The sequence below is a fragment of the Poecilia formosa genome, unplaced genomic scaffold (genome assembly GCF_000485575.1).
Source record: "Poecilia formosa unplaced genomic scaffold, Poecilia_formosa-5.1.2 Scaffold18, whole genome shotgun sequence".
Taxonomy (NCBI): Eukaryota; Metazoa; Chordata; class Actinopteri; order Cyprinodontiformes; family Poeciliidae; genus Poecilia; species Poecilia formosa.
The window spans coordinates 261,689-288,174 of NW_006799957.1; the positions used below are offsets into that span (position 1 = coordinate 261,689).

The 26,486-nt window shown below is 38.1% G+C and overlaps 1 protein-coding gene across 3 annotated transcripts; it reads right to left on the reverse strand.

Annotated features, from left to right (window-relative positions):
• Window positions 1-4,396: 4,396 nt before the first annotated feature.
• On the reverse strand, window positions 4,397-18,511 carry apcdd1l (adenomatosis polyposis coli down-regulated 1-like). Of its 3 annotated transcripts, XM_007546849.2 has the most exons (5): window positions 18,334-18,511; window positions 18,087-18,187; window positions 9,109-9,295; window positions 7,438-7,957; window positions 4,397-6,461 (listed from the first exon to the last, which is right to left on the reverse strand). In XM_007546849.2, exons 2-5 carry the CDS (start codon window positions 18,139-18,141, stop codon window positions 5,700-5,702), a joined length of 1,524 nt encoding a protein of 507 aa, XP_007546911.1. In that variant the 5' UTR covers window positions 18,142-18,187; window positions 18,334-18,511; the 3' UTR covers window positions 4,397-5,699. The 3 variants fall into 3 exon arrangements, with proteins under 3 accessions (XP_007546911.1, XP_007546912.1, XP_007546909.1); XM_007546850.2 differs by having other exon boundaries at window positions 9,109-9,292; window positions 18,087-18,511; XM_007546847.2 differs by having other exon boundaries at window positions 18,087-18,511.
• Between the last annotated feature and the right edge of the window lie 7,975 nt (window positions 18,512-26,486).

A 26,486-nucleotide genomic window follows, 5' to 3' on the forward strand; every position in this document is an offset into this window, starting at 1 on the left:
TAAATTTTAATAACAGGTTTTAATCAGGGGATTTCCAATTGCAGCTTTCTGATATTGATTTTATTGTCTGAAAAGTCAGACACTTTTTCCGAATAAGGATCAGCTGATTGTCCGCCTCCCAAAATGAAAAAAATCAGGACCAGTTGATTGTTGCACGCCAAGTTTGAAGAACTACCTCTGTTACAAAACATTTCAAACAAATTGTGCGTATGCAGCATAACATGGGCTACATCTGGGATCATAATTTATGATTATTTCTGTTCTCAAAACATCAGCAGGGAACTGTTTGTACCACTTACAAACAGAATGTCCACTCTATTACTTGTGATTTAAAAAACAGATACATCCTGCTCAAAATGAGCCTTTAATTTATAACTCAATCCTCTCACTATACGTCAGATCCTTTGGATCTCTCCAAGATGCATGCACGAGAGATGCGACACAAAAAACAAAGATGACGGCATCATTTGGAGTGAAAACATGAAGACAGCTGTGCCTGGTGTTTGTCATTTAATTTTCATTTATACAAATCTGAAACTAGATCTATAAGCTCACAATTTGTGAGCTAACTGGCTCCAAATGCAGCATACTCAAAATTAATTTAAAAATGGTGACTGAAAAGAGGAAATCTGTTACTTTGGTGTAAAGCCAAACCCACAGCGCTGTATGATGTAATTAATTGATTTGTGAGTGTGCTTTATATTTTCCTAAATGCAGTTAATAAGCCACCGGGTCTGATTGCTAACAGGTTGGCATCGTGTTCCTCTCTGCCTTTTTGGTGTGCAACAGAAACCACAAACAGACCCCAGCGCAGCGTTTTCCCCAGCCTGCAACCGTCCAGATGGATCCGTGCGGTTGCTGTTGGATTCAGCGAAAGGGAGACGGGATTTATTCAGGATCATGATTGGCTTAATTACAAAGTCTGCGCATTGTTGAACAGATAAATGGTGCTCACCCACTCTCTGTTTTTCTTCCAATCAGTCTTTGTTTCTCTCTGTGTTGGCTTGGGGTCAGTATGGGGGGTACAGACCTGTGTCCTCCATCCGAGCCTGAAGGATGACCTCATGGGGCCAGCAGCTGCCATCACCATTTTCACAGGAGTTAATGGAAACAGCATGTATCCTCTGAATACTCTTTCTTTCTTCCTTTCTTTTCTTCTTCCTTCCTTTCTTTCTTGAGGGAAATAGACACTACTTTTCCCATGTTTCTTGAATGTAAGCAACTTGCACCGTTGTTTATTTTATTGGATTATAATTTTTTAAAATGTGGAGAGTATTGATCCCAAGGGGCATATTTGGTGCAGTCTATGCAAAAAAAGAAGCTACTAAGTGGAAATAGTTACATTTTCTGATTGGACGAGCAACATTTTCAATTTATAATTACAGAATAATTAAGATAAACGATGTTACAGAGACAAAACAGACTGTTCACTTTGACGGTTAAATACAGAGTAAAAACTAAACTCCTTTGTTTTTTCAATGATGAGTAACCTGAGTGAGTTTTTCTTACAGTACAGATTTAACAGTTTTGTGTGTTCTGTATTTGATGGACAGTTGGTATTTAACTCTGTGTTTATGTGACTAAAACTTTGATGTCATAATGTAGACTCACTGAAAACGATGCTGCTAAAATCAAATCAGTCTTTGTTTGTTCATCTAATTAATTGAAAAACCACCATGAAATTTTCTCAAGATGTTTTGAATGCTGGAGGAGGAAACTGTGACAGTAGATTACTAAGGCTGCACATTTCCCTGGAGGACAGGGACAAATCTCCAACTCATTTCTAAGATTTTTCAAAAAGTACAATCCACTTTGTGAGATTTGTGGTCCAGAACAATTCATTTCAGGATCAACTATTTTCATTTTACATAACATTTTTCATAAATGGTCTGCTCCATTCAGCAGTAGGTTTCATAACTAAAAGATGTCTGTGCTTCTCAGGGAGTCATTTGTTTCTACCTCTGCTGTGAAGAAGTAAACTCTATAGGGTTGCAAAGACCAATCAGACATTCATTTAAGCTAATAAAAAATACTAACTGAAAAGAAAAGAGGAAAAAATGTTAATATTATTACTTAGAATATGCAGGATTTTTGTATCACCTGCACTGTAGTTATTTGACTGACTATGGCAGAATGATCAAATTCTCACTTATATGCAGCTGAATCATTATAGGGGGCATTTCAAAAATGATAATAATAAAAACATTTAAAAAATTACCATAGAAACATGGAAGTTATTTCTGATTTTAAAGCTAAAGAACTTTTGTGATGGATTGTTTTTTTGACACACGGCAGTGAGTTAAACTAGAAACAATCTTCATTTTGTGGAAGCAGGTGTCAGTATGTTATTAATACGGGTCTGTGCACAACTCTTGAGTTGCCTTAGCCATAACACTGCACGAGTTTTATTTCCCTCCAACAGCTCTTCTCGGCTCATTTCTTCCCAGACTCGCTGCAAAGACTGTTTTCTGTGCTGACAGCTGTCTGATGTCCCTCTCTGTGTGTTTTCAGGAGAATTTGCACTGGGTTTCCTTTGGAATAATTTGCAGACCAGATATGACAGGTATTTATTAAATGCCAGTACATTAACTCACTATCTGGGCTCTGAATCAGGCTAAAGACGACAACTTGCAGAGGAAGTTCACTTCAATTTTCTGGTTCTTCTTGAAATAAAGCAGCTGCATCAGGAAACGTTTCAAACAAAGCTTCACTATTGCTGTTGCGAGTGTAGTCGGTCCACCTCTTTGGTCAAGAATAAATATTTCAGCAGTTACTGAGCAGATTGTCAGTGATTACTGAAAACTGAAGCCTCCAGAGCCTCATGTATATCCTGTGTGGACGTATAAAAATGTTACACACGACAGACGCAAACTTTGGGAAAAACAAGACCTGAAAGCAGAGCTGCAAAGTGGAAGGCTTTTATAAAATTGTCCAAACACTCCCATAAGCTCTGATTTGGACTTTGTCAGCTGTCTGTGCTAAACTGTAACATTTTTACTTTACAAGACCAAAATACCTGCATTTCCTCTACGGTTACTGTGCTATCATTGAAAGGTTAGAATAATATAATTGAATAATGTGAAGGACTAAATCAAACTTGCACCTTCAGTACAGTATAACTGGCATAAGCAGTTATACTGTTGTAAACGATTGATTCAAAGGCATCTAATTCACCGTCTTGCTGGTTGGAAAAGATAGAAAATCCTTTTTGTGATTATTGTCTCCACTCATAACTGAAGTGAAACTTGTGGCCATGTTTGTTTTCCTCCTCTAACAAAACCCTTTTATTATGTGCGTGAAATCAAAACCGTCTTTATACTCTTGTTCTCCTATTAAAGTATCAGGAAAAATAAATCACCGGCTCACTTCCACATGGCAGCACCGATATAAACGTTTTCCAAATTCTTTTAAAAAGTATAAATCTTCCGAGTGTAATGTGGCATGCATATGTATTGAGTTGCTGCGGGTCAAAAATTTTGAACAAACACCTTTGTACTCCAGTTGCAGCTGCAAATCTTTTAGCTTTAGGTCAGTCAGGCTGGATGAAAAAACATTTGTGAACAGAAATTGTTGAGCTTTGCTACGGATTCTCAATTGGATTTAGATTTGGACTTTGACTTTAACACCAGGCTTTGCTTGGATCTGAACCACTCGGCGTATTCAGTGTTCAGTATTTAGCATTTTTTCTGTGGAATGTAACAGCAACTTTATTTGTCTGTGGAAAATTTTAATATTTGCATATTTTTCCACAGAGAATGTCTAAAAACAATTTGAAAGAACATGAAATAGAAACTTTGCAAACTATACCAGAAAAAATCTATATTGCAAAAACACAAAATCTTGCCAAGTATTGTTGATCTGGTTGCTAGTGTAAATATCTTAATACACTTGAAATAAGGTGAAGATAACTTCTAAGTAACTTTTCAGCAATCCATAGGAGCTTGTTTTAAGTAAATAATTACTTAATATTGATAAAAGAAACAAAAAATAAACAGTTCCACTGGAAGAATATTTCACTTCTGGGAAAAATATCCATACATAAGTAAAATAATCTGCAGTTGGACCAATATTCAGGAATTATCCACTTAAAACAAGCTCTTATCTTACAGAAAAATTACTTGTAAGTTAGTTTCAACTTAATTCAAGTGTTTTAAGATATTTGCATTACAAAATGGACAGAAAAGCTTGGTAAGATTTTGTGTTTTTGCAGTGCATGAGTGCCACTCATTTTTGCTGACAGTGATTGGCAGATAAGGACAACAGTGGATGTCATCATCTGTGGAAGTGCAAAGACAGTTTCCATTGTCTGTATGGAAACAGATGATTTTCTCAAGAGAGGAACTTGCATGAACAAACAAGCTTGAGATCATGTTTGAAAGAGCAAATAAACCCCATGTGTTATTAAAAGTCCTTTTTAATTGACATACAAAATATTAAATGACAAGGGAACCATTTTTGTAAAAAAAAAAAAAATTCTCTTTGTGTGTAAATATACAAAATAAATGGTAAAAAATAAATACTCATTTGATTAGATTACTTTGCTGGTAGAAAGGCATCAAGATAAAATAACATTTCAGTCCACAGTGTCTGTGGATCAGTGACGGTGGTTATCTAGTTTTTATCAATGAAAAATAAAAAATGTTCTGTACAAACTGAATTAGTAATGGTGTCTCCTGGTAAATGTGAACTGAACTAATATGCATCTCTTAAATTTTAATGTGGAACTGACTCATGTCAGTATTTGTATTTTGTTTAATTATTACACCTCAAACATTCTTAGATTTTCAAAAATGCAGGTGAGCCATCTGAGGAAAACATCTGCACAATCCAATCCAAAGCCAAAATATATGGAGGTCCAAAAGTGCCATGCTCCACTAATATGTAATTTAATCAATATCTGGGTGTCATTAAATCTTGAAATATATACACAAATAATCCATTATATACATGATTAGATAGATCAGTCACTAGGAAAGAAATAAATCTCTTTGCCTTCTATGTAGTTATTTTTTTTTTCTTCAGTCTTGTCCAGAAAATCAAATTTGCAGGTTAATCCATGATTTCTGCTTTTTGTGGAGATATTTTGAAAAACGTTTAAATACAGCATCTGAAATTTATACTCAGGATTAATGGAAACTCATTGATCTATCCAAACAACAAGAAAAACAATTTCTGTCATCTAATGAATTGGAGAGCATTCAGTGGCTCTATTTTTATAACAAGACATGGGAAAATGTCTTGTTATAAGTGAAATAATCTGTCAATGGAACTAATAGTTTTCCATCAATATTAAGGAATTATTGACTTTAAACAAGCTCCTATGTATTGCCTTACTGAAAAGCTACTTGAAAGTTAGCTTTGTCTTATTTCAAGCATACTAAGATATTTGCACTAGAAATCTGGAATAATTATTTCATTACTCATTTATTTAATGGATTGTGGCACTTTTGGATAAATATTGTCAAAGATACTTTCCCATCTTATTTCAATTCATTCTAGAATGGGGTCTTGTTGAACAGGTTAGTCTTTTACTCATGAGGTGACATCTGAGCTCAAGATGTGAAAAACCTGTCAGCGCTTTTTAAAGGTCCCCTGATTCTGGTTTTAGTTCTAGTCTTTAAAGGGAAGAGATGATTTCAGCTGCCAAACATCCATCTCCTCCTTGAGCTGAGAACCAGGTTTGATTTGTGAGAACGTCTCTAGTAAACAACAAGCCAGCTGCACAGTGCTGATCCAAACACCAGTAACACCAGTTTCTCCAGACCTGCTGTCCCACTGGCTAACTGTAGTTGCCTGCTATTAAAAGTTGAGAAGGAGGGGTGTGTCTCCCCCCCGTTGCAAAGTACCATGGGAGCCTGAAAGGAGGTGGGCCGCCTTAATGGTCGATCTGGACTGGACCCGTCAGTCGGTCTCTCCCCTGTGAATAACAGCGGGCGTTTTCTGTGGTCCAGCTCCATCTTGAAGAGCTCATACTCCTTATGCGGCAGCTTGATGCCCAGCATAGGACATCCGTTTGTGGCGGTCAAGTCCTGCTCCACACCGACACTCCAGTCTCCCGCTCGTCCACACTTTCCCGGTCTTGTGCTGTTCAGCAGCTTGGCAGTGGACTTGTCAATGGCCGTGACTCTCACCTGCGTCACCTTGAAGACGAACTCAGTGGCTCCTGAGAGTTTGGACGAGGGGTTTCCCTGAGCGTAGTGCCCCCAGGCTCTCAGGGTGAACGTGGGCTGTGAGCAGGCGGAGTCCAAGTAGTGACGGTAGATGCCTTCCCAGGCATGCTGGCTTGGGTTAAAGGTGAAGTCTCGGGTGAGGAAAAGAACGTTGGGTCGGGTTTCACAGCGCAGGCTGACCCAGTGGCCTGTCAGAGACAGAGGAACTGCAGGACCGCGGGGCAACACAGGGGGGCGCTGCTCTGAGGATCGGTACACCAGGGCACACACAGGGCAGGGATGGATGTGATGCTGTAAAAAGACAGAGACAGGTGAGAAGGTTTGATGATTTTAATAATTGTTTTTATAAAAATTAGCTTAACCTCAGAGAAATTAGTGTTTTGTTCTGTCTGGTGATTAAGACACAAACTTCTGACTACATACAATAAACTACATAAATAAGAGAGTTTGCTATTAAATGTGTTTCAAGTTTACATTTGCACTAAAACAAAACCTATTTTTAAAAAAAGTAGAGGTAAAAATATCCATAATCAATTCAGAAATCAAGTTTAACATCAAACTTGCTGTAGTTTAAGTAACATTTATTGTTAATGTAGCTTTACTTTGACATAGTTTCTCAACCATAAATCTCATCACTGTCAAACAAACCAAACTCTTTAAGCAACCTATTCCCACGTTCACCTGTGGTGGCGCTGCACCAAGAACTACTGAAGGAAACAACATGAAAACCTCTGAAGAAAACATTGAGCACAACACCCTTTTTCACAAAATGTAAACAAAAGTGGAGTAGCATCAGATTTTAGCGATTGTAGGATTTCTCCTTTGTCTTTGTTAAAAAACCACAAGAGCGAGAGAAACCATTTCTCTCGCTAGTGATAGACTCACATTTGTTTTGGTTGTATTTACCCAAAATTCCCAGCACCACCATTTGTTTCTTGCTTTTGAAGTGGTCTCTGGTTCACTTGCAAATGCATTCAAACAAAATCAGAGTTCACTTCGACCGACCTGAGACCTAGGTTTTAGTTTGTGGTTTTGGTCTGCATCACAGTTTGATTGTGCATTCACACCTCCTCCAAGGAACTGGACTTTCTAGGCAAACAAACTGAAGTGTAATTAAAGCGGACTAAACAGGGCTGATGTCAATGCACCTAAATCTTTGGCCAGTTGAGTTGTTACTTGTTAAGTTATCTAGTGCTGCACTAGTACTACTTCAGCTGCTCATTGGACAGTCTTGCAGTCATCAATCAATGATTCTTATTAATCTCACCATGGCGTTCTGCAGAGGCTGCTGGTACCCTGACGGTCTGTGTTGGGTTCTTTGGGCCCAGTCTGTGTGAATATCCCCTAAAAACAGCTCCTGAACCTTCCCTCCATGGCTGTGATGCTGCGTTTCCACGCGTACCAGACCCATCTCCGTCACAGAGAAGCCCATGGCTGCCAGACACGCCCTGCCTGCGCGGGTGTTGTACAGCTCATGCAATTTTCCCGGCACCGCTTCATTGAGGCTCAGGCTCACGCAGGCCGGAGGCAGCCTGGAGGCCAGTCTCTGCTTGGCTGCCATGCTGTGAACCACAATCCCCACTCTGCTGAGGTGGTGCTCAGCCTCGCTGGCCCCACGGGTGATCCAGGAGGCCTGGAGCAGACGGATCTTGCCTCTGATCATCAGGGAGTAGGCCGGGTCTTCACAGCTGCTCTCAGTGTAGTAGTGCTGCAGTGCCTGGAAGTGACGGTTGGAGTGAAAGGTGTAGGATCGGGTGAGGAACTCTGGACCGGGCCGAACTTCACATCTAAACACATGGCAGAAATCAAGTTAGTCTTTAGAGAATAGCTTTATGTTGGTGTTTTGCATCTCTTAAGGGGTCATTTTTCATGATTCCATTTGATTTTAACCATTGTATGTCTATTAGAGGTTAGAGCCACCTTCCTAGACTTAAACCTACTTTATTGTCATTCCACAAAGACACAGTAGTAAATTTGGGAACAAAAAGTTGTTGCTTGGCTACCGTAATAAACAGAAAAAATACTGACAATAAGTGTGACTAAATGCATATAATATTTAACAAATATTAAAGTGTTATTGGTGCAAAAAAACAAACAAACCTAGAATAAGTATACAAATAATAATATATTGCTGAACATATAACTTAGCATTTAGCATAACGTCGAGATCACATTTTGCACATTTTTTACTTCCAGTTGGGTTTCAACTGCTTCTAAAAAACAGCCCGAATGCTTAAAAAACCAGCCAAGTTTTGCTTTTTGGCGTCTCTAAAATGAGCTGTTACAGGGACTGCACTGTAACCGTTACCGAGCAACCACAGCCGTTGCCTAGCAACCCCAGCAGCGCTGGAGTTGCTGCTGGGGTTTGGTCAGCTGGTATTACCATTGCACTGCACAACAGCTGCTGGAAAAGTCAAGAGTTTTGTTTTTGACTCACCATCCAGGAAATGCTGCACTCTTGTTGGTTGTGAAAAAGGCTCTACTAATGTTTTATGGTTGTATAATTGTGCATCTTTTTGCAAACATTGTCACGTGGGAGTGTAAAAGATTGAGTTAGGGGGCGTGGCTGGCAGGGCTTAATTTTATTTAAAGTGACAAGATGCCCTAAAACAGCAAATTCTGAAAGGAGCTCACAATAGAGGAAACTGACCAGATTTAAGAATAATTCTGTACAAATTGAGGATTTTTCCATCTCTTTCAATGCCAATTTTTCTTTTTTGAATCATTTTTCTCGCTTTCTAGCTTAACACAAAACAATGATTTTCTTGCTTGAGGCGAGAGCGGTCAGAACAAAACTCAAACCAGACCAAAGTTAGGACAAATTGAGACAAAGTGAATAAGAAAAGAAAAAAAAGAGTTACATGGGTGTTCAACACATTTCTACTGTTTTGCTTGAAAGAGATATTTTGTGCTGTGACAACTTTATGAACATCTATACCTTGTTGACACCCATGTCCCGTCCAGTTTGGGAGGGATATCTGCTGTGACTTTTACTCCGTCCTCTGTCCACTGGTTTTGACAGCGTTCCAGTGGGACATTCTCAGTTTGATTGGAAGAGGATGTGAAGTGACCAGTGGGCACCTCCCAAAGTTTACTGCTTGCTCCAGCTACAATTACAGCTGCTGCTGCAGAGAAGAAGAAGCGGGCAGTCATTAAAATTCGTAAATAACAACAGTTGTTTAATAAACACTGAGGCTCCATCATGGTAAATTCCAGGCTGATTTGGGACGTGGGCTGATGATTATCCACCTCCATCATTTGAAATTGAAGCTAAATATTTACATTTCTCCCAGTTACACCTAAACATGAGACTGGCTGAGTGCAAACTGTTACAGGACTGGTAATTTTGATACATTATTCATGCAAAGAGAGCCAAGATGGTACTATAGAAGCCATATATAAATGTTGGCTTCAGTGAACATTTCTTTTCCACAGCTGCAACACATTTCTTGTATCTGGATTTGTTCTGTGGTAGGAAATGTGTGTGAACTGCATGCTTTCTGTATTTGTGTTTTTTAATAGACAAACAGCAGGCCGACTGAGCCAAACACATGTGGATGATATGATTTAAAGTAACAAAGAAATTCTTATGATGATGAATGTTTCTTTCCCAAAAGCTGACACTGAATTCAACTAAAAGCCTTTTTTCACTCTTCGACAGTTATGGCGCTCACACATCTGCAGCCTGTCTGTCATTGGAAGTCTTTTCGGAAGAAAAACCTGCGTGACGTCGGAGCGAGGCTGAGAACTGACGTCTGGTTTCAGACAAAAGGTACGGCTCTATTTTCAAATGAAAAGAAACTGCAAAGAATTTCTAAGAGAAGTAGAAATTTCTGCTGGAATGTACATTTTTAAACTTGCTACCAAGTTACTTAAAAAAAGATGATTTAAGTCAGTATAATTTGTTTTTGTTTTTCAGATACTTGTCTTGGTTTAAGCCACAACTTCCCACAGATCAATTTGGTTTTCTTTGGTCAAGCACAGAAACCTTAAGGCAAACAGGGCCGACTGAGTGGAAAGTATGCACAGCTGAATTTTCTTTAGAAGAAGCCCAAGATGGGGGCTGACTGATGGGCATTTATTAACCTTGTTAATGTCAAACAGAGGATATTTTTTTGTTCCTTTCACTCTTGGAATGCTGCTTCCCACATGCCGACCACAACCGCAGACATGTGTGCAGCACAGTTGTTCTCCAGGCTCTGCCCACCTGATCTGAACACACACAAACACACACGCACATGCACACGCACACGCACGCACGCACGCACGCACGCACGCACGCACGCACGCACGCATATTGAGTTATTCAAGCTGTAACAGTCACGGACCACAGATCCAGGTTTTAACCGAAAGCCCATGTGCCCTCCATGCAGCAGCCTGTCAATTTGTTGTAAAAATTATGGCCTATCTTTGGCATCCACGGTTTTGGAGCTTTGTAATTTCTTGCATGAGGTGATGTGTTTGCTTGTGCTGCATGTGGTTATAACTAATGAACGTTGCTGGTCAGTTGAACCCAGGAGACTATTCATGTTCAATTATTATGTAATGCTTCATGTAAGTCCTCCTTGCAGTTTGTTTTTTGTGGTGGCTGCATTCGACGTGCTGCCTAGTTAGCCTCCAACACACACATTCAGAAAAAGCCTCGGATAGAGACACATGGGTGTTTTTAAAGCATTTTTAAATTGCTTCTTGAGGTCACTTGTCATTCAGCTTCTTCCCTTCCTCCGATCTCTTCCCAACATATGGTTACATTTACTTATAAAGTGCTCATAAAAGCAGATCTTACTCAATTGCTCATTGTGGTGAATCTTCTAGAAAGAAGACCATTCTAACCACAAGTTAGCTGATGGCTTAGTACATCCAGTATGATAATGTCCAGCCCCTTCAGGCACCAGAGGGACTATTTGATTTGATTTGCTTCCTACACATGCAGTGGGATATCATTAAATTTACCCTTCAGATTGGGCCACTCAGTTCTTTTTCCACCAGGGGCTCTAAAACGTGCCACTCATGCAGTTCGCACCTCCGTGTCACATAGCAGATCTTGATTTTCTGAAAGCAGATTTAACTTATCTTTACTCTCATAGTTGATGTAAAAAGTGAAAATCAAACTGGTGCATCTGGGATTTTACATAAAGAAGATAAGTGGGGATAATTAGGTTTTGAATATATTTTAATAGTGAGGTGTTTAGTAAGATTTATAACTCAGAAAAAGCAGTCAATACAAAACATTTCCATAGAGAGGAGCTGGACTAATTAACTAATTAAATTATTCTAAGGTCAGAATGTGAAAGACATAGTCAGCATGTAAAAATTCTGCCCAACCTTTTTAGGTTATGAGCATGTTTTTTTTAAGTGAATTATAATGTAACTATTTAACTTTTTATTGATTTTAAAGTCTGTAAAACATTTTTAATAATCAAATTTGAACTGATGATATTTTCTCCATGTAAAACTTTATTATTTGAAATGATGTTGAACTTTTGAGAAACTGCATATATAAATCATAGAATTTTATTGTGAAGTCCTTGATTTTATGCAGCTTAGAGCTTGGCAATTATGTTTATTTATTTGATCAAATATTTAATTTTTGCAGTTTTCAGTTGTTGAATTGCTGTTTTTTTTTTTTTTAATTGTGGTCAGAAAATGTATATTTTCACAAATAAAACCGTATAAATGCAAATCATTAGTCACAGTGACACTGACCATCTTCTTCATAGAAAGACAGAGTGTCTTCAGCCAGAGGCTTCTTCAAATTGGTTGTAATACAGACTGCTACAGGAGATTCCTCCTGCTCACAACCATCACCAGCTACAATAACTCCTTGAAGAATGTTGAATTAATATGAGTTACAACATTTAATTTCCCTTTGAATTGAATTGAATTGAATTCAATTCAATTCAATGAATTGAATTGAATTGAATTGAATTGAATTCAATTCAATGAATTGAATTGAATTCAATTCAATGTAGCTCCATTCAACAATAGGTCCCTTCCATTCTATGGCATTATTAACAATAATAATAATAAATGCGGCGGCCGCCTGCCTTGGGCCTGCAGTCTGGGGATCAGACCGCTGTAGATGGCGGCCAGCGCTGATTTCATTGCTTGATTTCATCCAAGCAATGTTTCTCCTATGTAGTGTTGATTTTGGATTTATTCAATTTATACTAAGCAAAATATTTCATGTGAACATATTCTGAAAGAATGAATTTTTTGCATTTGAGAATAAAAAACATCTTGTTAGCTAGGTGGGGATATTTATTGTATTCATATCCATTTAAATTGATTTATGTGGTGCTATTCTGCTTTCCAAAAGCTTTGTGGTAAAAACCACAATCCTTTCTTTTTTAAAACACACAGTCATACAGGACATGTTGTTCTTGTGTTATATGCTGATTACAAAGCCATACTGTAAACACACTCAAACAGCTATAAATCCATCTGCATTGACCATATAACATGTGGATCAGGTAAACCTGAGACAGATTAATCAACTTTAATTATGACCAAAGCTGTTAGCTAGTTTTGCAAATGAGAACCAGAGTTATTTGTGACAGTGAGATCAGTGGGAGGGAGCACCAGTCCAACACAAGTCCATGCTTCACGTCAGTTCAGTGTGAACAGCTGGACAACACACTCCTGATCCTGAACTTCTGCCAATAAACAATAATCCAGTCCAAGCCGTCTTCCTGTAATACTTCAGGCATCCCAGCAGGGGTCAGTGCTGCAGCCTGCAGCTGTGTGTGGTCTGGACGGTCAGTCTGTCATCAACAACACTGCTGCTGCCTCCGGCCCGTATTTCGTCTGAGTGATGGCCGGCCAAGGTAATCTACCTGTCTTTGAGTTCCTGCATTCATTCAGGGTCTATAAATGCACAGACAAACAGACACCCCCCCACACACACACACACGCATGCACACTGTTTGGCTAAAATGCACTGCACACACTGATTTACTGTGCCCTGTAAAAGGATAGCATTTATGGAAAAAAAAAATCCTTCGGGCGGCCCTCTGTTTGTTTGTTTGTATTTGTGATTACGGTTTGGCAGCCGCGGCCATCATCTCTGCTGGTCAAACACGAAGCTTTATGTGCAATCCTCCGAAAACAAGAAACAGATCCAGGGAATTTGGAATTAAAACCTGCATGAAATCAAGTGCTTGGCATGAGAGTCCACTTCAGGCTTCATTCAGAGAGTGGGACATCTTTATTTGCCCCATTATGAAGCCTTCTGTCAGGTAAACAAAAGAGTTGAATTTCCCATTATAAATTCAGTTATGTCAAAAATAAATGTTCACATATCAAGGTGTAATCTTTTCTCCCATTTCTCTCTGATTTAAGTCATTTAAAAAACAAAAATGATCCTTTCCTTTCATTCCTTAAACAAAAATGATTTAATGGTGCAAAATGTTCTTTCTAACTTAAGAAAAGATTAGGACACCCAGAAGCTTGGAAGCTGCGTCTCAAAGGTGTGGTTCGGTTTCGGACAGCTGGATGGTTGTAATGGAGATGAAAGGATTTCTCAAACATGCATGAAAGAATCAAGGTAACACCCCAGGAAAGTTTTTGATCAAAGAATAACATTATAACATGATGTAAATCTCAAAAAAGTTGATTTTACATGATACTGCCCCTTTAAAGATCCAAACTCTCAGGCTGTCGTTGGATTTCTTAATTTTTCACTTGAATGTTTGTTTTCCCTAAAAAAAAATGACCATAACCATTCCCCCATCCAAGCTGCATTTCTGAACCCTCCAAACTGTCCATGAAACAACTGCGCCCTGTTGGCTCTCCTCCTCCTCCTCCTTTTCCTCCTCCTCCTCCTCCTCTCTGATGAAAAAGCCACGATTTTTTACGCCTCATTTCTCCTGGATGAATGTCAGATTCCTCCCCTGTTTCCCCCTCGTCTTTGTTTCTTTTCTTTCTGTCTCTCGGTGTCTGTCTGTGGTTGATGAGGTGAATGAAGTTAGTTAGAAGGCTAATGGCTGGACGTTAGAGGAGTGAGACGTCTCGGTGCGCTGGATCGACAAGATTAGTGAGGTGCATGTGTGCGTTTTTCCTCGGCAGAAGAATTAAATGCTACAGTAGCCCAGAGATGCACATATTTCTGTTGAGTGCTGCCCATTATTCACAGCTTGCAGCTGCTCTTTTATGCTCTTGAACCCTCTGAGCTGTCCTGCAGACCTTGCATGAGTGTTGCTGAGTCTATAATTCCCAAACATTGAAGCTTGTGTTACCTTAGAATAAAACCATCCATCGTCAGAAGATAATCTCTAGAAATCTGCAGCCTGAGCAAATTTACACATGATAACATCAGTATATTATGTATGATCAAACTAGTACAAGTGATACAATAAGTGAAAAACAATTGATTTTCACTCTTCTAATATGAGCAACAATTATTTTAGCTTTATTATTTTCTTCATTGCTGAGTGTGGAAGATTTGGCCTAACGTAATGCAACGTTTTTGGCTTCGCTTCAAAGAGTCTGCTTGGCTTTTATGTGAATCAATGAAAATGACTCAAACCTCGTTTTACTGTAAACTATATAAGTGTTACTTTAAACTTTAATAAGGAGCCTGGACATTTTTTAACTCATTTAGATCTGAATTTTATCTACTGAGCATCAATTTTTTTTACTCCCCATTCAGCATTGAAATAAAGGGGAAAATGCATTTTTTATAAGCAGTTCAAGAAACTCTGAGTTTATACTCATAAAAAACATGAACAATAAAAGTAAATTGTGAAGCATCAAATAAACTATAAGATACTTTCTTTGAATGGTAACACTAAATAATTAAACATTGCCTCATCCATTCTAACTCCTTATGTCCATTGGGATGGACATTCAGCTTCGAAAGAATCCTACAACTTAACAATAAAAAATATTTTCAAAATAACTACAAATACTACCACTGGAAATCACTAAAATTATACTGAGAGCAATTTTATTAGGCTACCATGAACTTAAATGTATGTTTTTGATGGAAAATAGAAACTTGCTCCTCCTCTGGTTTCAGAAAAAAGCTTATTTTTAATGCCTGAATCTCACATATCTAGTTAAGATTTAGATCTTCATTGGTCAATTAGAAACTAATCAGTTGCAAGAATCATTCAAATGATAAAATCCCTAAATTTCCTGTTGGTTTAAGCCCATAAATATAATGTCCAATCCAGTGGACGTACGGTCTGAAGGACGGAGGCTGTAATCACTGAGCTGCTGCAGCTTTGATGGAGTTTAGTGCTGAAGTATAAGGGAGAGAAGATGCTCCTTTTTTATATTTATCTTGGTTACTTTAGACATATTGAGACACGTAAATACAATTTCTTACAGAATGCTCCCTTATGGACACGCCTTATGTTTTGAGTGTTCAAAAACATTTCTGAAATATTTGGTTGTCTTAGTATAACTTAAATGTAAATGTCATGTGTAGCCAGCTTTGTTACCCTTGATAAAAATCTCGACAAAAGCGTAGCGATACGTTTATATATTTTTTATCGCAGTAGTATAGTGTCACATTTAATTCATATGAAAATTCATCTTATAGTTTTTTGAGGCAAAAAAAAAGGTTTCTGTAAAAAATACAAATTACAGCAACACATAGTAATTCCTATAAAACAACTGTAACTGTGACAAACAAGGCTTACAGTGATAGAGGGTTTTATTTAGAGTTTTATTTTATCTTAATGCAAATGTCCCAATAAAAGTATAAAGTTGATGTAACTAATCTCAGCATTTCTGGACTCAAACATTCTGGTGTCACTGCTCACATACTGACACTGTCTTGTGAAAAAATATAATTCAGACTAAACTATGATGTCGTCTCAGCCCTAAATAAATCATTTTGCCGACTAAACACAATCTAACTGTGAGTGAGAGCAAACCAAACAAAATAATCATCTTATTTGGGTCACAAATATGAGTTTCCAAGACAAACATTCCACAACTACTTCTCTGGCGATGCGAAATGTCTGAAGCAATGGCATAATTTCGATGATGATGATGATGATGATGATCATTTATTTCAGACAGACATGTCACCAACAAACATGTTTATTTATTTGCTCTCAGAATCAACTAATGGTTTTATTTGTTTTTATGTCTACAGATGGGTAAATAATTATCCATATGGTGTAGTCTCACTGCGACTTGAAGAATTTCTCCGCTTGGAGATGAATTTGTCTCCTCTGTTATTTTCTCTTAAACGTTTAATCTAACAGGCAGGAATTTTAAACAAGCATTTTAATAAAATGAACATTAATTACTGTATTATAAATGGCAATCTTTCATAAATGAGTTAAACAAAAGCACTGATATAAAGAAAGAAAAAAGTGATTTGTTTTACACTTTGACTAGTGAGTTACCCATCATCAGGTAAGGAGAGAAGATTTAAATTTACCAGTACCTGCTGCCCCAACTCCCCGCCACCATTGTCACCACAGTCAAGCGAAGGTCAGGTTGATTTAAAGAACACAGGGTCCGTTTTGTTATTCTAACCCTGAGCCCCCCTCCCCAGCCGTCTTCCTTATTTCTGCCTTCACCCCCACATACGATCGCGGCCCTGCAGACCTGCAGCATCACTCTGTCCTCAGGGCAGAGCAAGGACAACTACTGTTGTCTTTTCATCACCGCGTAAGCGCCTTAATCCGACAGCCTTGTTTATTTAGATAAGAGATCTACGGGAGTTTGCTTGGTTGAGTTGCTTTTGTGAACTTTGAATCAAACAACAGGCAAGAGTTTTGTGTCTGAAGGCAACACATCCACTCATTTCAGTTTTCTCAGAGTTTTTGCTGAAAGTTAATTGAAAGAATTTGTGCGTAATGAACCGGAGTAAATCTTCTAATAAAGCGGCTCCTGATATTGTGGATGTAGTTGACGGTTCACTGTTGGAAACCGTGTTCAAGCTAGAAGGAGGCACAAGCTGAACTTCCCTTTGAGCAAAAATATTTAAAACTTGTTCAAGTTTACATCTGCAACACCACCTTCTTTGGATTGATTGTTTTTCAGCGTTTACTCAGAATTAACATTACATCTGTTAAAAGTCAAACGGTCTGGCACTCTGACATCTGTGACCCATTAAATTAATTTCAATCCAGGTCGGTTAGAGTGATCTGCTCAGAGCGAGCAACCATAACCTCGCCTGTCTCCTCAGCTAAACTTGAATTGTGACAAAGAAAACAGGCCACAGATACCAGTGTGCCATTGAAGCAGTGAAAGATGGCGGAGCAGAGCACCACTGAGCTGTTAAATGATGATTAGAAGCAGACAGATGCTTCCTCCTGTCTGCATCCAGCCTCCTTTAACACTAACTTTCCCTGACGTTACCGGGAACGTTGCGTCTCTGGGTGATCGGCTGCAGCCTGCAGCGGTGTTGGAAATGTCTGCCTCCTGTTTTTCTAACCATTACCATAATGGTAACATTAGTTCCAGGGCCACACTTCTCTGCTCCCAGGGAACCATTGTTTAAACGCACCGAACGGCTCAGCCAAGAAGACTCCTCCTGTGGCCTCGGATCGCACTGAGCTTTGAAGACACACACGGTGACAGAGAGGGAAACACAGGCTGGCCATTCATCAGACTAATGTCAGCATCATTTGTGGTTTTAGCTTTAAACTGGGTGATCCACAGTTGTGAATTACATAATGACTTCCTTGCAATTATGAATTCATCTGCTCTGTCACACTGCGCTGCCATCTGTTTTCTGAGCCGCAATAATCCCACAGATTTTAGCTGATTGCTCACATGAGACAATCTTTGTTTTCACACAAGAAATTCTTTGGTTTGCAGAGAGAAAGCTGCGCCTGTTGGATTAACAATAAGGATTTGCATCTAATGAACGTAAAGTTTATATTTGACTGCAAAGAAATGGATTCTCTGCATCTTTAACCTTGCAGTAAAATGTAAATCTGGACTCACCTGGAAGGAGCAGCAGGACTCCCCTCAGCAGGTGACTGAGCTGTGCGCTTGACATATTTTCTGCTTCTCACACAAACCGCTCAAAAAATAGAAACCTTCACCTGTTGGAAATCCAAAATCAAAGAGACATTCCTGTCACCAAGAGACGAGAGAACGGAAAAAAATAAAAAAAAAGACCAAGACAAAAATTCAAACATGAGAAATCCAGGATTTCCTCAGAAACTGATAAAACTTTGGTCCCTTCTACCTCCTCCTCTTGACTTCCATACTTTGATTTGCAAAATCAGTCTTTCTTGTCCATGCAGGTGTTTTCCTTTGGCTGACGAGAGGAGCGAAGATTTCTGATCTGCTCCACTCGATGTATGTACAACGAGTGTGTCTGTGCACGTGAGCAGGGTGGACTTTCTGTGTGTGTGTGTGCTCCTGTCTCACTCTTATAGTTTTGAGCTGAGAGGAGGGAGCAGACAGGGAGACAGAAAGGGAGGGCAGACAGTGTGTGTGTGTGTGTGTGCTCCTGTCTCACTCTTATAGTTTTGAGCTGAGAGGAGGGAGCAGACAGGGAGACAGAAAGGGAGGGCAGACAGAGAAAGTTGTAGTGTGTTTGGAGGAGGAGGAGGGGAGCAGCAGGGGTTCAGCTTCAGAGTGAAGTGAAGGGCTGACGAGCTTTTAGGAAGGTGCAAAAGGGCAACGCAGCAACCCATGAGCGAAATGTCTGTAACTTCCTCACCATTCTGAGACATTCAGTACCTAATCATGATGTAAGTTTTTGTTTCATTTGCATTTTATTCACTTTTCAGATCCATTTGTGACTGGAACAGCCACAAATAATAACAAAATATCAATAATACAGTTTTAACTAAACAAATTGATTAATAAGTGATCATTTTCTTTATCAATTTGGAGATTTACTGTCTCTGAGTTTACAGTTGCAGCTTTTTCCCATCTGTGTGTTCAGTGGACTGACTCATTCATTTTGCTTTTAGGAATAGCTTTACTACGATGTACTTTTCACTTTTACCTTAGTCATTTATTTTCTTATGAAGTACCTTTACTCTTACTTGAGTAAAATTCCTGGATACTCTGCCCAATGTGAGTAACTTCACTGAATAAAAGACAAGCTTGTTTTGTCCTAAAATTCACCAGACACACTTACAGCTTTTGTTAAAGTTTCCTAAGTTTTATGTAGAAAGAAATTGATTTAAAAAAAAAATGTCAGAATTTTTTTTTGTTTTTCAATTTTGTTAGAAAATAAATGATTTAATCTTTAATACCAAAATGTTCACATCAATTTATATTTTGCTCAATCTGACGAATGATTGATGTTTGGATTGATTGATTTTCTACCATTATTCTTGCTTCAGTCATTTATTGGATGGCTATTTTTATTTTTTTTTTTACTTTAACTTGAATAAAAATATGTTGAAGTAGTGCTACTCTTATTTGGGTACAATTTAAGGGTATTTACCCAAGAACTGTACGTCCATAAGAGGAAAAGCTGCAGAGGAATAAGCTGTTAGCATTGCAGGATTTAGTGGGTATATTTATTAGAAATGTGTATCATATGATGTTGCTTTGTTATATTTTACATAATTTGTATAACCCAGCGATCAACCAGTGTTATTTTACACGGCTAATTACTTTATTATATTTAGGAAAAACAACAAAAAGCCAACAGCTCAGAGGAAAGTCGCTCCACAGTGACACTCTTCAGTGTCCCACATGTGCAGAGAAAAGGAAGGGTCCCAGGAGGCTTTTCTGGTTTTATTTTCTTTCAATGAGAAGAGAGAAGATATTTGGTCTGTTAATAATGAGCTTAATTCTTGATTCCATTCATGGTGTCACTCACATTTGAAAAGATTCCTATTTTGAGCTTAAAATGATTTTGATAACCATGAAAAAGTCAGAGGATCTAAATTCAGAGCAGAAAGAGTCAAACATGTAAGGAAAAAAAAGGTTTTATTACAGCAGCAGGGTAAAAGTGTTGCAGACTGAAATAAAAGTCAGTTAGAAATCTTAACAGGGGTCAGACAAACAAAACTGCCAACTAGGATGGAGTAAGGCAATAAAACAGTTACAGAACGGGTAAAAGATCCTGGAGTGAGCAACTGAAACATTGTAACTTAGCACTGGAAATAAACCGTATGGATTTGGATTCAAACAAGATCCAAAGTGAGAACTGACTGGATTTAAATAAATATAACTTACATCACTTCCAACGTGTTGCAAAGAGTCAATATGATTCTTCTTAAGGCCATATTCTGTGCTGCTGCACTGTTATACTTTGTTCTGTTGTTGCTAATTTGATTGTTGGAAAAAACAACCAGCAGAGTTTTGAACATTATTAAACATCTGCATCAGACCGAAGATATTATAACTATCAAAAATTAAAGAAATGGTCAAAACTCAAAATGAGAATACATTTTCGTTAATTGAAATAAATAAAAACAGTAATTAATGGGAAAAATTATAACTAAGTGAAATTATTCTGTGCTTTTATAAAACTAAAACATACTGAAATTAGAGACATAATATCCTTCATTTTTGTGTTTATGAATCTATTTTCAACTGATATGAAACTAACTTTCTAACTTTTTTCCCACACAGGCAGTTTATGTCAGCTGTCGGTAAATTATGAGGAAAACTTCCTGTAAGATAGAAGAAGTTGTAATAAATCCTGTTTTTTTATAAACTAATCTGATGTAAGTGAGGTGCATTTTTGTTTTGCAGCCTAACTGTATTTCTTCCCTGTTGTCTGTTCCGGTAATCACACACTCATGTAAACATCTCTGCAAATCTCTGGTACTTGTTGAGTTGCTCATCGGAGCAGTCATACAAAGATTAGCATATGTGTGATGCTTGCACTCAAAGTGAACTGGGATTAATCCTTAAACCAGTGGTTCTGTCTGCTTTGAGGAGCATGAGGTTTTACCCCAAAATCCTTTAACAAACACATCCAACCCTCTCAGTGTGTAAGTACTGATAAGCCTCAGTTCCAGTTGAGTGATTGGATGTAGCCCACATAATTCATGCAAAGCATCATGGGTTGTTGGAATAAAACACAAGCAAAAACCCAACAAAACCATGGGAGGTAGAGAATTTTTTTTTTTCCTGTTTGGTGAATAAAATGCATGCATACGATCAGAAAATCTGGCGCACATATGCAGACATTTCACACAAACCTGTATCACGCCGCATTAGGAAGGCTAACGCACAGCACAGTGTCACTGAATCACACTACACATGTGGTCTGTTGACACTGCTGACCACTGGAGAAGTAAAAAAAAAAGGGTTTCAAATCTCCAGCCAAACCAAACCTGGCAACACATCTACGAAGAGTGGGCCGACTGGAGCGTTGGCACTCGGTCAAGGCTGCACACATTCCCAACACCATTACACATACACACTGCTAATGGTCAGTGCAACTGGACGCAGTGATTTTACCACCAGAACTGTGTTTTATATGGCACATTTGGAATACATCATCTTGCTTATTTTAATATTTTTGTGCCAGTTGTCATCCTGCCTAAAGATTTTCTTCCTGACTTCTTAAAAATACTAAAACAGTTTCTCACAACCTTTACACCACATTCTCATTAGCCCTAAGAACTACATTAACAGGCAAAGAGCATACAAATTAAAGCTTTTTTTTTTATAGGTTTATATTATATTTTTGGTCATTTTATCATTTTTCTGCAAAAGTATGTTTAAGTATCTAAAACCTCTATCAAAACCATCCCTCGAAAAATTAAGAGATTCAGATTCGGAGAGGAAAATAACTTCCAGGCCTTAGAATAGAAGACGTCTCATACCTCTCTGATGTTTGATTTGTCCTTTTGACTGATCTAAAAAATTTGTTTTCTGGATGATTTCAATATTTTTAACGTCAAAATTGTTGAATTTACATATTCTCTATTCAAATATGTGGGAGAAAGTGATGAACAAGTCATTTCTGGTCGGACTGTGTCACACATTGAATGATGGAAACAGTGGAGACGTGCAAAACTACAAGCACAGATTAGCTGGATCTCTGTTTAATTTGGTCAAAAAATGTTCAAACAGAATAGAATACAGTAGTATATATGCTTTTATTATTTCAGACAAATCAATATTAATAAGAACAGGAATACAAATACATTTAAACACATGCACAAACCCTACCCCCCGATGTTTTGCAACATCAGTCATTTTAGCTACTGTACTTCTTTGAAAAGGAGTGAGAAGTTCACACTTCTTATAGAAGAGAAGAGAAGAGAAGAGAAGAAAAGAAAAGAAAAGAAAAGAAAAGAAAGGAAAAGAAAAGAAAAGAGAAGAGAATTTTCCAAAAGGAAATTTGTCTTTGGCAAAGTGCTGCAAACAAAAGACAAAAAAAATTTAAAAATTAAAAAAATCAGAATATCTATGCAAAATCTATTAAATCACTTCAGATTTGTATTTAGTTGTAGAAATCAGTTTTCAATTTGACATTAACATTTTTGTATTTATTTGCCAGAACAATCAAATTTAGTTAATCATGATAACGATGAAAAAAGGATTGTAATGCTTTCAAAATGAATAACTTCATCATCAACCTCAGCAAGATCTGAGTTTGTAGGGTTCATGCCATTAGGATTAATTAATCCAGAGATTAAGTTACAAAAGAAAGTATTGCTTTTGTTGTTGTTTTAATTCAGAAGTTATTTGTGATTAAACACACATGCAACCCACCGACCCCTTAGACCTACTGGATCAGATTACAAAAATAGCTTCATAAGATTTGTATTTCAGTGTGTAAGAAGGAAACCTCTTGTTTGGCCACTTTTCCTTTGAGCATTGTTATCCCTGCTGCCAAATGTCCCGGCTATAATCTGAGTGGAGCCTAATCTGATTTCTGATCAGTGCCGGTGGCTAAGTGCTAACTTGCTGTGACAGACCCCTCAGAGGGCGAAGAAGAGGATCTCTGATCTCAGATCTGACAGCTGGCTCCCTCTGGAGGACACCGCCTGAGGCCCCAGCAGCTTTCATCCACTGAGAGTCCTCCAGGGAATGCATAAACACGCAACGCACACACATTTTAGGTCACACAAATAGCTGGGAGTGCACCGATGATGATGTAAATTCATGATTTCACAATTTCTTTCCCTCTCTGCAACACACGTTCTCATGTTTCCACATAAACCCACATAAACAAACACTGACAGACTACTGGGCTCGGCCCGCTGGCACTAGAGCGCTCGGGCTGGCATGAGCTGCTGAAGAGTACACAGCCAGCGCTATTTTATAATCAAATAATTTCTCAATCTTGCAACCTATACCCCTCCACTGAGCGTGAGCTATCAACCTCGGTGGGCTCTGTGTGTGGTGGGTGTTTTCTTGGGAACAAATCCCACGCCTCAGTTCACACACACACACACACACACACACACACACGCACACATGCTTGATATGTTCACATGGAGAGCATACATATACACAACCTGAGGCTGCATCCATTGATGCTGGTGGGAGTCTTCAGCGCCCTCAGTAGGGCTGTGAGCTGATGTGCATCTGACATTTTATTCTCTTTTCCTCCATGTTCACATTTTACTGTTTTATATCTAAGAACAACGAAACACACACCCACATATCTAAATTGTAAAAAGCTTCACTGTGGACCTGTTGTGGTTGAATTTATGACTTTGTGTGATTCTTAAATATCAACACCATAAAAACTAATGACATGGTAATAAATGGCGCTGCCACTGAACAGGTGGACAGTCATAACTAATGGGGAGTTGTTCTTAATTAAACTCTCTGAGCTTCATTCTGTTGCTACAACATAAACAGGTCCAACAATGGCTGAACTATTTAGGGAAACGAGGAGTTTTTAAAAGGGCAGTGTTATGTATTTTCCAGGCATTTTGTGCCATTTTATAGCACAAGCAAGTAACTAAATTACATTCAGTTGTTATAGAAACTGCTGCGTATATCAAACATGACTTACAAGAAATTTAACTTCACAATTTAAAGCTTTAAAATTGGGCCTCTGTCTCTTTAAGAACCTCCTGCTTTTTCCTACACTCCACATTCAGCACAGCACTCGACAACTTTTCTCCATTAAAACTACAGGATTCTCTTTTATATCTGCTGCTATTGTTATAGTTAATCACATAAAATCATAAACAATGTTAACAGTATCGTTGTGCATTACAATACGTTGATCTTGTGTTTGTTAATGCATATGCTGCTAATGAATTTTCTTTTGGGGCAACAAGACGACTATTGATCACGTACTTACATTGGCCATTTAGATTGAATCTTAAACTGGACGTCAAATAAATCAATTTCATTTTTATCAAAATATTAGTTTCACTCGGTTGTGTGAGATGAAGGACTAGGTGGCAAGACAGGTTAAAGGTTTTTATTAATAACTTTCCTGCAAGTCTACATTCCTCATTGAATCTATTTTCTTGGATAGGCACCATTGTTCAGATTCCTGTGTTTATTTTGCTAAGACACAGGAATAGTGCAGATATGCTGCTTTACTCGTGTGTCATAATAATCTTGTTGAGAGCCAATGAAAAACATTCAACTTCATGAGCTTCCTGCATACAGTTTTTGCATTTTTTTTGTGGTGCATCATAAAGGCAGTATAACAAATATGGGCTATTTAGTCTTTAAAAAATATATTAAGAACATTAGTTGAAGCTGCACTTACAAGAAAAGCATGTAAAAACATTTTATGTAACTGTTTGAAGGTTATAAAATAGCACAGAATGATCAACCAAATTCACATCATCACACTTTGATTAAACAAACTAAAATTTAATTTTTCATATGTTTGTAAACCTAATGAAAAATATGATGTTCCTGATATAATTTGCTGCCAGAAGGGTGTGGTACATGAGAAGAATGGGAGTTAGATTGGCCTAACGTTGATGTCCCATACTTTATTCTAATTAATGTCAGGATTATATTCAAAGCACAGTTTCACTTCTACAACTTTTCTTATTTTGTGAACCTTAGAAGCAGGAACATTTCTTAGTTCTTGAAGTAAAAAACAACAGAAGAAGAACATTAAACATGAGGTTAAGTCCTTTGAGAAAAATGTTTTGGACATAATTTTCAGGAACAAAAGTGTAATCACTATGGGTTTCTCTGTATACAGTTAAAAGGAAATTATTGAGAGCAAGCAAATTTCTGACCAATTTACTAACCGTTCCCACTTTGATTAAATAAATACTGTATTACACTTTAAAAAAATAAAACTATTAAGATTAAATTATGTTAAAAAGCTATAATTTTACAAACAAGCAAGGATTCATATTTATAAGGCCTCCTTCCACTTCTATTTGGAGACAAGTCTTTCCTTCCTAACTTTCAAACACACAGACACTGAAACCTTCATCTGACAGCTTCTTATTAATCATCACACATTCATCTGCTTCTTATCTACAAGATGCATACCTCCAGAAAAGGACAGACACCTGCATCTATGGCACATTATTCTTTACCGTTTGTCCACATAACCGCAACGTGCCGAGAAACTCACCCATGAGCTAAACCGTGCACGACCCTTTTTGGAGCTTTGGTTATGCTGACAACGCTGGGTGGTGTAACCAGGTGAGGTCTGAGATATGACGATGTTTTGATGTTTTCTAAATGTGCTGATGGGAAGATAGGCACTGTGTTTGTGTCTGATGTTGTAATCTCACCCTTCTGAAGATGTCTAAACACGTTACAGTGTAATAAAGAGGAGGAATGCAATGATGTCTGTTATCACCGCCACTATCTGGGAACACGCAAACACTGTGACCAGGGAAAAGTCCTCTAGCACTGCATCAAGCTTCCTGCAATACTGTGGAGGGTTTTCCAAGCAGCGCAAGTAGGTCTTAAAGGTCCACAGCAAATCTTATGCTTAGGATTTTTGTCACTTTATATATATATATATATATATATGTATATATACTACCAAGCTACCAAAATCACCCTAATCAAAGGTTTACATAAGTTTTGGCCTGATAACACACTCAAAAGTTGATACATGAGTTTAAATGCTAGCTGAAAGTAACTGTCCTGATCTGTTTGCTTGAAATCAGTGTGTATGTCTAAGAAAATCAGTCATTTTCTAAGATCCAGAGAGAACCCTGCATGCTTCATTCAGTGATGCAGAATAATAGGGAAAATGAAAGAATTATCAAAGGATCTGCAAGAAAAAGTTAGTTGGGCTTTACAAAACGGGAACAAAGATACCCGAGGAGTTGGGAATGTCAAGAAGATTTGGCCCGTGTTTGTGTCTGATGCTGTAATCCTGCTGAAGGTGTCTAAACATGTTATAGCGTTAAAAAAACGAGTGTCGTGATGGCTGTTATAGCCGCCGCTACCTGGTAACACGCAAACACGATGCAAGGAATCAATCTATCTATCTATCTATCTATCTATCTA

Excerpts from the sequence above, each read along its gene's own strand:
- apcdd1l (XM_007546849.2), bottom strand. The coding sequence starts at position 18,141 with ATGTCAAGCGCACAGCTCAGTCACCTGCTGAGGGGAGTCCTGCTGCTC. Across the intron at positions 9,296-18,086 it reads AGTCCTGCTGCTCCTTCCAG|CAGCAGCTGTAATTGTAGCT; the intron begins GTGAGTCCAGAT and ends TCTTCTCTGCAG. Across the intron at positions 7,958-9,108 it reads GGGACATGGGTGTCAACAAG|ATGTGAAGTTCGGCCCGGTC; the intron begins GTATAGATGTTC and ends CCATGTGTTTAG.